The 12,625-nt window shown below is 39.7% G+C and overlaps 1 protein-coding gene across 1 annotated transcript in view; it reads left to right on the forward strand.

Moving 5' to 3' along the window:
- Positions 1–247: 247 nt before the first annotated feature.
- cav3.1.L (caveolin 3, gene 1 L homeolog) overlaps positions 248–12,625 on the forward strand; it is a 40,035-nt gene continuing 27,657 nt past the window's right edge. Inside the window, exon 1 of the mRNA XM_018259029.2 lies at positions 248–441. Coding sequence (XP_018114518.1) covers positions 316–441 — 126 coding nt within the window. The 5' untranslated portion in view covers positions 248–315. The remainder of the gene's footprint in view (positions 442–12,625) is intronic.

The raw sequence follows: 12,625 nt of genomic DNA on the forward strand, positions 1-12,625 counted from the left end.
TGTTAAACACCTAACAAACCCTTCACCTATATTAATGCTCCCATGCTCCTTCACTCATTTCTATGTTATATAGTAGTACTAAGGAATGTATCTCTCAAACTTGGAGTGATCTGATGGATCAGATTCAGATGAGAGCTAGCCTGGGGTCAGATATGACACCGAGCTTTGCTAAGTTATGTAAAGCAGCTGTCCTTTGGCATCCAGGGAAGCTTGTCAGGCACACATCACAAAGATATAGCAAACTGTTCTTTCAGAGGCTACTATCCAAACACAAGGGACAGCGGGACGGCAGTGGAGTGAAAGGTGCTGGGAAAGATGCAAGAAAGAGTTATGGCAGAAGAACAATCTTTCTATGAAGGCAAGATCACAAAAGATCTACTGACTAAGGAGATTGATCTGGTGGACAGAGACCCCAAGCGGATTAATGACAGTGTGATCAAGGTCTGGTTCTTTTGTGCACAAGTTAAATATACCAATGGATACAGAGATAATTTGCATTGCCTTTGAGATGTGTGCTTGCCAAGATCTGTGTTGCTCTTTTTGGTGAGATCATTGACCACACAGATGCTCTAGTAGATAGCATTGCCAACTAAGCATGACTTGGTGCTATTCCTTTGATATAGCCATTAGGTTGGCCTTGCTCCAGGAATTGTTTAATTAATCATAGATCTGCTTCATTAAGCTAGCAAAGTGCATATATTTGATGTACCAGTGTGGCTTCTAGTCTCTGCTAGACAATATTTATATAAGGTACTATGTAATTGTGTCTCAATACTGCTTATAAAGTACTCATGTAGAAACTATGTACAGATATCTGGGAAAGCATGGACAGACCAAGGACTTTGCATGTCCGCTGTGAAAATATGTATTGATTTTCTATAACTGCCTTACAGCCTCTATTCTGTAGGTTGACAGGGGTCCGGAGAGGAGGTCATTTATAGGTAGCAAAATATCAAACTAGTTATTGATTGTTACATTGATCTAAAAACAAAGCAATTTGGTAGTAGCCTATTTTCTGATAATGCTAAGATACCATGACAGTCATCAAATGGGTTGTCTGAGCTGTTGTTGACAGATCGAAAACCAAAATGCTAACTACTGGAGAAATTGTCTTCAGGCTGTTATTATTGTGCTACAATTTCAGCAGTTCTATCTCAAGTCTGAAATGAGTGCTAGTTCAACAACATCTGGCTTGCTGCAGATTCCCTATTCCTGGATTATGGCAAACTCAAACATACATTTTTACATCCAAATATAGAAGATTTTAAGGAGTTGCACGTGTTGGAGCTGCTTCTATGATCAGTGTTCCAAGCAGCATGCTAATTGAGTAACAGACACTCCTTCCTTTCATTCATACTCAACCCCCTCCTGACGTAGAACCTCTGCAACAGTTCCTCAGTAAGCAAATTAAACAGTATAGTCAACAGGGGCAGAAGGGTTTTTTAATGCATTTAGTCAGCAAAGCTGCTTATCAACCACGAGAACTTCTGTTCATTGTCAAGGGCTGCATTTGACCCCAAGGGCTGCATATGTTCTCTGATAATTCGGCCCATCTCGATGAGACATTAATCAGGTTCTAAAGGTCATCTTCTCCCAGGAGCTCTGTTAAACCTCCATGCGCTTGGCTGAAGGTGGTCTCTTCTTGTTATTCACCTTCATAGCAGATTTCTGGTAACCTTTAATCACTCGACATAGTCCTTCATTATATTCGAGATGTAGAAGAAATTTAATACATTAGACTTTTCACAGTAGGAATCTTTATGAGCCATTGAGACAGATTAGGCTTCCCGACAAATTTGCTTTATTATTTTTATATTTGCAGAGGCATTTGTCAGAGTAAGAAAGAGATTACAGGCAAAGAGCAACACGTCTGGAATTCGCCATCTGCTAGAATAGGTGCTATAAATGGCATTGGTGCTGGGAAGGAAAAATGCGATGGGGGTGGGAGACACCTATATAAAGCCCATTAACTAGAATTCCAACTATTGGACTTGCATTTAAGTGGTCCACATTGCACTGCAGTAAAATGTCGAAATGCTGAGGATATTTGTTATTTATGAGAACTGAAGACTTCAAAAAAGTCTGGGAACTTGTTGTTATGAATACTTCTATCCATGCATACTATGTCTAGCTTGGAATATTAGTCCTTATCTTTAAGATTCAATCCTACTATTGCAAAGTGCCTGTACTTTATATGTATAGATCTGATAAGTAGATTTAAGTCATACCACATGGTCACAGTGATTTTATGCGTACCGAGCTCTTCTCTTTGGTAAGTCCTAACTATTAACATATATCATATGAAGCTGAGCTCTCTGCCTGAATAGTCTGGAACTGATATGCAATTTAACTGTAGCCTTAAAGGGGTGGTTCACCTTTAAAGGGCATGTAAAAGCAAAAAAATAGAATCCCATTTTTACTTTCTTTAATGAAAAAGAAACCTATCTCCAATATACTTTAATTAAAAGATGCGTACCGTTTTTATAAGAAACCTGACTGTATGCAGTGAAATTCTCCCTTCATTTACTGCTGTGGATAGGAATTGTCAGATGGTCCCTAACTGCTTAGCAGGGAAACAATTATACTTATGAACAGCAGGGGGAGCCCCTGCCTTACTTTCCAGCCATGCAGAACTCAAGCAGCTTTGTTTATGATGATCCCTAAGCAGCCCAGACCACACTGAGCATGTGCACAGTCTTAGTCTTGCAAAGATATTTAACAAAGTTACAAGATGGTGACCCCCTGTAGCCAACTTTGAAAGCATAAATTATTTGTTTGATTAGGCTTGTGGTGCAGTAAGTTCATGTTTATATTTAGTATACAAAATACAGCATTTCTAGCCTTATTCTATTTTAGACTTTACATGCCCTTTAAGTTAACTTTTGGTATGTTAAGAAACTTTTCAATTGGCATGTATTTTTTATTTTTTATAGTTATGTAATTATTTGCCTTCTTCTCCTGACTCTTCAGAGAAGATTGTGTTGACTTAAGTGAAACCGAGGTCTGGTGCTCGAATCAGCAGAAAACTGCACAGCCCGGGGTTATACCAGTGTCTTCTTCTTGCTTCAAATTTCCCAGGGCAAACGCATGCACAGTTGAGCTTTTTGTTCTACTGCGCATAACAGTTGTGCAAAGATAGAGGAGGATGGAAGAGGATCTCTCCGTGGTGCTCAGTGGTATAACCCCAGGCCGGTGCTAGTATAAGTAGCTAGGACCCAGTACTACATTTGTTCCTAATGCAATAATAACTCTTCTATAACAAACTTTATGGACGTCTACATTAAAGCTCTGGAAGATTCATTATACAAACCATCTTCAGCTAAAATGCAAGTTGCTTTGTAACACTTGAGATGTCTATGGAGCAAGTAATGACCGAAGCAAATTTCCAAATAAAAATTCCATTAACTCCGCCATGATGTATATGTCATTCTCAGCAGCACAAATTATGCGCCGTAATGAAGCATGTAGGGCCAGATCATTAGATGTCACAAAATAATAGAAGTATATATTATTATGACTATCTCTAATTGCTCCAATATATCTGCTGATCATTTGAATGCTGCTAATTCACTTAGAAAGAGTCAGCTTTTACTAAACAGGCACAACATGCAGCCTTACTATGCTATGCACCGCTTATCCATTTCACTATACTTATATTTATACAGGTATGGGACCTGTTTTTCAGAATGCTCAGGGGGCTGGGGTTTTCTGGATAATGGATCTTTCCATAATTTGGATCTTCATACCTTAAGTCTACTATAAAATCTTTAAACATTAAATAAACCCAATAGGCTGGTTTTACTTCCAATAATGATTGATTATATCTTAGTTTGGATTAAGTACAAGGTACTGATTTATTATTACAGAGAAAAAGGCAATTTTTTTAAATATTTGGATAAAATGGGGTCTATGGGAGCCTTCCTGTAATTTGGAGCTTTCTGGATAACGGGTACAGAGAGGAATTATAACAGTGTGTATTGTAAGCAGGAACTGTACTATGTGTTACCTGTCTCTATCATTTTCCAAGGTTAAAACAGAGGAATGCAATAATATATAAGCACTTCAAACCTGCAGGTAAATATTTTATATGGCACTCACTGATATGAGTGTGACAGGTATAGGGGTATATTTCCCTGCTTCATTTCTTATTTTTTTCTGACAAACATTCATAGTAAGGCTGCAAATGTAACGTCAATTAAGCTTGTCCTTGATACAGAGGGTAGTTTAAAACCATTTTCCGGACATATAAATACGCCCTTAATTTGTTCTAAGAGAAATTTCATTAAAGTCCGTCAGTACAAAAATTATTGCAATGATTTGAGTGGTCCTTCTCTTTTTATTCAAGCCAAACATTTAAGGAAATTCAATAAGACTATTTAACTCCATACCTGAATAATAGACCATATCAGTGAGGCCCTGCATCAGATTAATAAGACCTTATGTTTCCATTGATTGCTCCAATGTGATTTCTGCACATGGTATGCAATGGTTAGTTTATTGCCCTGCAGGGATAAGCTCACTGTGAGGGACAGGGCACACGCTCAGATTCGGGGAGATTAGTCGCCCGGCGGCAAATCTCTTCTTCTTTGGGGTGACTAATCCCAAGAACTGCCTCCCGTCGGCTACAATGTAATCGGCGGCGGTATGGCACTCGTATCCGCTTCGTTTTCCGAAGTTTCCTCGTGAGGAAACTTCTGGCAATTCAAATATAAGCACCTTCTTTCAGGACACTCAGAGCAACAGCCATGGGGTTGGTGGAAAACATGTTGCTTGCGAAGCACTGGTTGGGGATCACTGTTCTATCTGGTTACAGGGACCAGTTCCTCACACAGAGAGATTGAACCCCTCCCTCACCTTGTTCCGTTGTGCAGTGAGGGATTCTGGGATTTGGAAGTTCTTCTGATCTCCTGATAAATTTTGAGATCTAGGCGAAGAGAAGACACAGACCAGAATGGGGAATGTATCATTCATGAATACATGTCTGATATATTTCCATTAAAGAAACTCATCAATTTAGAGTAAAATACCATTAAATTTGTAGTAGGGAAATGTATCAATTATATCTTGAAACTGTAAAAGGAATGCAATGCTGGCCCTTTAGATGGTCATAAAGTGGATCACTGTACCAGAGGCCACCCCTTTAGACTAGAAGAAAAGAACTTTCATTTGAAGCAACGTAGGGGGTTCTTCACAGTCAGGACAGTGAGGTTGTGGAATGCACTGCCGGGTGATGTTGTGATGCTGATTCAGTTAATGCCTTTAAGAATGGCTTGGATGATTTTTTGGACAGACATAATATCAAAGGCTATTGTGATACTAAACTCTATAGTTAGTATAAGTATGGGTATATAGAATTTATGTGAAAGTAGGGAGGGGTGTGTGTATGGATGTTGGGTTTTCATTTGGAGGGCTTTGTCTTTTTTCAACCCAATTTAACTATGTATTTAACTATGTAGCTATATAACTATGTAACACATCATCAATATAACCACGCCAATGTAAACAATATTCACAATATGTATTTTGTGCATATACAAAAAAAATCATAAAAATATCGCCATAGGCAGGGGTGACATTAGATTTCGACTACAATTTAAAGAGGCACGTTACCTGATCAAATGCCCTTGTGGCTTTTCGGAAATGGTAAAACTACGCAATTTATAGAAATTAGGATTAGGTCAGACAAATCTAAGGGTCATAAAGGTCATAAAACTCCAAGGTGACTTCTAATATCCTAATAATTTACAACATAAGGTATAGAAGTAATTGAACTACAAGGAAGCACACATTAGATAAAAACTATATGGTGTAGAAAGTTAATACAAAATTGTGCAAAAAGATGTGGGAAAAATGACCAATAAAATCCACTTAAAGTGACTTGTGCACTTGTGTAATCTCTCCTTTACTGTACACCCAGTGAGTCAGCCTATTCACCAGATATAGACTAGTATTTAGCCAAAATGGAAAGGAATAAAGATGCATATGGTCCTGCAGCAGAGCTTCAAATGCCCCATCAGGGATAAAATGTTCCACAGGTGGGATATAAAACATAGAAGCCAGTATATAGTGTAGCAAATTTAAATAAATGAATAAAACACTGCTTACAAAATATCCAACAGAAGTAAAGCATGTAGAAAAATAGATGAATACAATTCAGTCCGACGTGTTTCACGTAGTTAGCCACCACACTTCCTCAGGGACCGGATTCATAAACACATCATTTTTCTATGGCCTATGGCGAAGACCCCCAAGTCTTGAACGTGCGTGAGTGACATCACTCATATATGCGTCTGACACGCTCATGCACATTGTCACCATTCAAATTGCCATTCTGAGGAACCTAATGACGTTTATTAGCTATTAGAAGTCACTGCAAAGTTATGTGACCTTTAGAAAAGCACTCATCTGTATAGCCATGGAACTCCTTAGAGATTTCTAACATCCATATTAATTACAGTAGGGGCACAGATGTAAATATATACAGTATATTTGGGTACTGATCATTAAAGTGAATGCTCTGCGGAAGAAGCATGGCAGTCCCACTAATACAAATAAAAGCAAATTAAATAAGCATTGTTAAGTAACATAGTAACATAGTACATAGTAACATAGTAAGTAAGGTTGAAAAAAGACACATTTTTTTATTAACTACCTATCTGCCAGTTGATCCAGAGGAAGGCAAAAAAAAAACCCATCTGAAGCCTCTCCAATTTGCCTTAGAGGGGGAAAAATTCCTTCCTGACTCCAAAATGGCAATCGGACTAGTCCCTGGATCAACTTGGACTATGAGCTATTTCCCATAACCCTGTATTCCCTTACTTGCTAAAAAGCCATCCAACCCCTTCTTAAAGCTATCTAATGTATCAGCCTGTACCACTGATTCAGGGAGAGAATTCCACATCTTCACAGCTCTCACTGTAAAAAACCCCTTCCGAATATTTAGGCGGAACCTCTTTTCTTCTAATCGGAATGGGTGACCTTGTGTCAGCTGGAAGGACCTACTGGTAAATAAAGCATTAGAGAGATTATTATATGATCCCCTTATATATTTATACATAGTTATCATATCACCCCTTAAGCGCCTCTACTCCAGCGTGAACATCCCAAATTTGGCCAGTCTTTCCTCATAGCTAAGATTTTCAATACCTTTTACCAGCTCAGTTGCCCTTCTCTGTACCCTCTCTAATACAATAATGTCCTGTTTGAGTGATGGAGACCAAAACTGTACGGCATATTCTAGATGGGGCCTTACAAGTGCTCTATACAGTGGAAGAATGACCCCCTCCTCCCTTGACTCTATGCCCCTTTTAATACAGCTCAATACCTTATTTGCCCTTGATGCTGCCGACTGGCATTGCTTGTATCCTTATACATTATTTAATAGTATATATGAACTATTTCTCTATTTTTCGTTTATCAGGGCAATAAGTTCATGTGACTCGTGGGGATTTGAAAATGATTGGCTTTCAGGCTCATAGTAATGCCCTTTCATTCTAGTGTTACATTAAATCAGAAAGCATATTGTCAGAAACTTTGATTTAGGCAATATAATGTGAGTTATGATGTGTCTTGGGATGTGTGGGTGTAGTCACTGACCCTTCCTGGTAAATAATGGTAAAAATACTGACCTGCAAAGCTGTGTTGTACATAATGAGCTCTGCTGAGCCATTGATGTTTAGCAGGGAAAAGGTTAATTACTTGTCATCTAATCGTATCGCTGGAAAGGGCTCAGCTACATTCTGCATTACTTGGGTCAGAGGTTAACGCGTATTATAGAACAGAGAATATAACCACTGGTACCATCATTTTGAGAAATTATTTCTGCAGTGATTTCACATCCTGCAGAACCACTTCAAAACAACATTTTCTGTCATCCCAATTAGGAAGCGGTCCAACTGAAACCAAGGTGATTGACAGCTGGTGAAGTGCGGAATCAACTTGCTGAAGTGCATAAGCACCCTGTCTCCAGCAACTGTGTACTTAGCCTTAATTCTGTATATTTAGCCTTAGTTTTCACTGTAGCCATTGCACTTTCTCACGCATTAAATATAGATTACATGCATAGAAATCTTTGAGCTGTTCATGGTATGTTTATTTAGTGTAGCCATTTGTGTGCCCTTTTCCATTGACATGGTGTTCTGTATTTCCCAATGTACCTGGCATCATAGGCACATAGCTGAGGCTAGGCAGTCCCCATATTCACCTTTGCTTGGTATTGTTTGCCTGTTACTTGCAAAATTGTTTTATATTCCACAAATAACAGGTTTTAGTTAAGATAAAATCATATCCATGTCCATAAAGGTACCCCACGTGCAATTATCTCTCGGTAGACAGTAATAAGTGACGTTGGCCCAGGCTTCAGTTATCTCTGTTGAGTCTATAGAGTATGGCAGTGCTCCAAGTAAAGCCAGATACAACATGAGTTAAGTGAATTTCTCCTTCTGGCCCATTCCCAAAGAATTTTCATTTTACCAGGTCTGTACTAACTTCTGCTTAAATAGCATGGATATATAAAAAAATTTGATCTGATTTTAGTGTGTCGCACTAATATCCATCAGTCATCTACACATGCCATACTAACCACTCTATTTCTGGTATATATCACTGGAATAAGGACTTTTCTAAAGTCTAGAACAGGGGTCCCCAAATGTTAAAAGAGTTGAGGAGCAACACAAAGCATTAAAAAAGTCCCAGGGGTGCCAAATAAGGGCTGTGATTGGCTATGTTGTAGCCCTTATGTGGACTGTCAAAGGCTCTGTTTGGCATTGCCCCTGTTTTTAATGCAATCAAAACTTGTTTCCAAGGCTGGAATATAAAATTAAACACCTGCTTTGAGGTCACTGGGAGAAACATTCAAGGGGTTGGTGAGCAACATGTTACTCATGAGCCACTGGTTGGGGATCACTGGTCTAGATTAAAAATAATACTAGAGTACCATTATATAGAGTATAGAGTAGCAACAGTAATCTTAGTCTACAGGAAACCCAGTCAATTAGTGTTTTTCCACTAGTATAGACAGTGTTAGACTGGGACATCAAAGGCCCACCCAATAACCTTTGACCAGAGGCCCACCAATTAATCTTAGACAAGGGTCCCTCTCCCAGTAATATTATTTTTCCTCTCCTCACTCAATCTCTATTCTATTAGTCTCTTTTCTTTACATACTATAATACTACAATTTATTACTCCATCTTTTCAGCTACTTTGTTCTCATAGAAATAGAACAAATGTTTAGCAGCACGAGGGACCACTGACACCTGGGTCCACCGGGAGTTTTCCTTGATCCAGGTGGGCCAGTCCGACACTGAGTATGGATATAGGAACACCAGCCTTTCTGAAGGCGCATTATTTCAGAGTGTAGTGACCAGCAGAATGTGTTTCAAAGGGAACACTGTCTACAATAGGCAGAAATACAGTCAAGAGAGGCAGGAGCGGAGGCACAAGACAGAAGCAGTAGGATCACAGTCTGCATCAAGGCCCTGTCCTAACCACCTACCCTAATACACATCCTGACACTGCACTCTTCACCGAGTGTCAAATTCTTCATCTGGTGCTCTGTGCAGAGCATACAAGGGGGTGAAACGCTTAGGAAGTAAGTACTACGGAGCACGCTCTTAAACTTGCACCCCTAGAGGTCACATATGACTCCTAGAGGCAGGTTAACTGACTGCTGATTAAACTGACTGTTGTGTAAATGTGATTGTAAACTACCCTGGTGCAGGGATTGATATAAATCATGTATAATTGCTGCAGAAAACGTCAGTTCTATGTAAATAAAGGATAATAATAATGCTATTTCAAATTCAACAGGGACATGACTTTAAAGATGCAATTCAATAGTTTTTTTTATAGTGAGGTGCACCTGTAACTGCAGATGTTAATCTTGGAAAATTTACATTGAAGTGGCAAAATTCCATCACTACGCAGAATTTGGCATGGGCCTGACATTATTTTCCAACTACTGATCAGTAAATCAAATTTATATTTCTAAGTGTCCTTCCCTGTTGTAATCATCATAGACCTGCTATATTTCTGTGTAACATGCACAAACCCATGATATAGGGCATTTGATATTGAGAAGTCATTTGTGTGGTAGAATGGATGCTGAAATAGAATGCTCCTCTGAACCTTCCTTATCTAACATGTCCCTAACACAAGAATGGAGATGATTGCATTTAAAGGGCATGTAAAGGCAAAAAATAAAAACCCATTTTTATTTTCTTTAATGGAAAAGAAACCTATCTCCAATATCCTTTAATTACAAAATGTGTACTGTTTTTATAAGAAACCTGACTGTATGCAGTGAAATTCTCCCTTCATTTACTGCTGTGGATAGGAATTGTCAGATAGTCCCTAACTGCTGAGCAGGGAAACAATCATACTTATGAACAGCAGGGGGAGCCACTGCCTTACTTCCCAGCTATGCAGAACTCAAGCAGCTTTGTTTATGACGATCCCTAAGAAGCCCAGACCACATTGAGCATGTGCACAGTCTTAGTCTTGCAAAGATGTTTAACAAAGTTACAAGATGGTGACCCCCTGTAGCCAACTTTGAAAGCATAAATTATTTGTTTGATTAGGCTTGTGGTGCAGTAAGTTCATGTTTATATTTAGTATACAAAATACAGCATTTCTAGCCTTATTCTATTTTAGACTTTACATGCCCTTTAAGGCAGTGTTCTCTGGCACGGGCTATGTAGTGAGGAGTCCAGGAACATCCAGGACTCAACTTGGCTTTATTGACTGAAATTTTTCCATATGATTTATTTCTACATGACATACTCACTGATTACTGACCCAATGAATGATCTCATGGACCTCAATTAATTTGCTTGACCTGAGTAGGGATGTAGCGAACGGCGGAAAAAATGTTCGCGAACATATTCGCGAACTTGCGTCAAAAATGCGAACGTCGCGAACCCCATAGACTTCAATTGGAAGGCGAATTTTAAAAGCTAGAAAAGACATTTCTGGCCAGAAAAATGATTTTAAAGTTGTTTAAAGGGTGCAACGACCTGGACAGTGGCATGCCAGAGGGGGATCAAGGGCAAAAATGTATCTGAAAAATACATTGTTGACACAGCGCTGCGTTTTGTGCTGTAAAGGGCAGAAATCACACTACGTCACTCAGGTGATGTTTCTGGACACGGAATGTGAAAAAGCTCACACAGCGAGGTGGCACTTGGTTAAAGACTGGGCAAACAATGCCTGCAAGGGCAACGTATACAGTAGTGGATACGGATATTATATATTACAATATATTATTGCTGCTGTATCACTCAGGTGATGTTTACGGACACAGAATTATTATTGTTATTTAGACAGAATGTGAAAAAGCTCACACAGCTAGGTGGCACTTGCATACCTCCCAACTGTCCCTCTTTTGACCACTCAACCCCCTGTCCCTCTTTTGTACTGGAAAGTCCCTCTTTTCTCTGAACTGAACAGCTAACTTAATTAGCTTTTGGCAAAGAGCTCAGAACAGCTAACAGGTGCAAATAAGATACTTTGTAACAATTTTGACTCTGGTTGGTGCTGGTAGTGGTGAACTACTAGGAGGAGCAGCACACCAGTCCCACTCCCCAACACAGCTAGACTAATAGCACTGGGCTCTTATAGTAGCAAAGTAAAAAAACAAAAAAGAAAATAAAAGCAGTCCTTACAAGGACTATTGGGTTACAGGCAGCAGTCAGCAGATGAGAGATCAGCAGCAGTGCCCACAGCAGCTACATACAGAGCACTGCAGTAGAAGGTAGATTACTAGCCAGCAAAGCTACCTAACCTAAAATGTCCCTCAAATCCCTGCAGAGTTCTGTCCCTACAATACAGAGCAGTTATCAAGTAGATTACTAGCCAGCAAAGTTACTATCAACTGTTCCTCAAATCACTAACCAGCTCTCTCCCTACACTAGCTCTTCCAAGCACACACAGGCAGAATGAAAAAACGCTGCAGGAAGGAGAGTGGTCCAGGGGGTGTAGGGGTGGTCCAGGAGGGAGAGCTTCCTGATTGGCTGCCATGTATCTGCTGGTCTGGGGTGAGAGGTCAAAAATAAACGCCAGCTAAGGCGAACCGAAATTGGCGAACGTCGCGCGACGTTCGCGAACATTCGGCGGACGCGAACAGTCGATGTTCGCGCGAATTAGTTCGCAGGCGAACAGTCCGCGACATCCCTAGACCTGAGCCTATGGAACATGTAGAGGCAAATAGCCACAAGCTAAATTTACAAATTCCATCACATTTTGAGGTGTGGGCTTCATTTGCCCCAGAATTAAAGTGACATTGTGGTCACTAAACCGGCCCAAAAAATAGTGTAAAACTGGTCACAAACAAATCAGTCATTTACACAATTAATTGGCCTGATTCACTCAAATTACCAATGCCTTTGTTTAAAATATTTGTTCATCTGCATGTGACCCAACTGTGCTCGAGTGTTCCACTCATCAGCAACTCTTACTAGGAACAATAGGAGCTCAGTCTAATTCCTGACACATTTTTAGTTATTCCTTTGACCTGGGGACTAGTGATGGGCGAATTTACTCGCCAGGCGCAAATTTGCGGCAAATTCCCGCGATTCGCGAAACCGCCTCAAAAATTTGCCTGCCTCCAAAAAACATTGGACATTTT

The sequence above is a fragment of the Xenopus laevis genome, chromosome 4L (assembly GCF_017654675.1).
Source record: "Xenopus laevis strain J_2021 chromosome 4L, Xenopus_laevis_v10.1, whole genome shotgun sequence".
NCBI lineage: Eukaryota > Metazoa > Chordata > Amphibia > Anura > Pipidae > Xenopus > Xenopus laevis.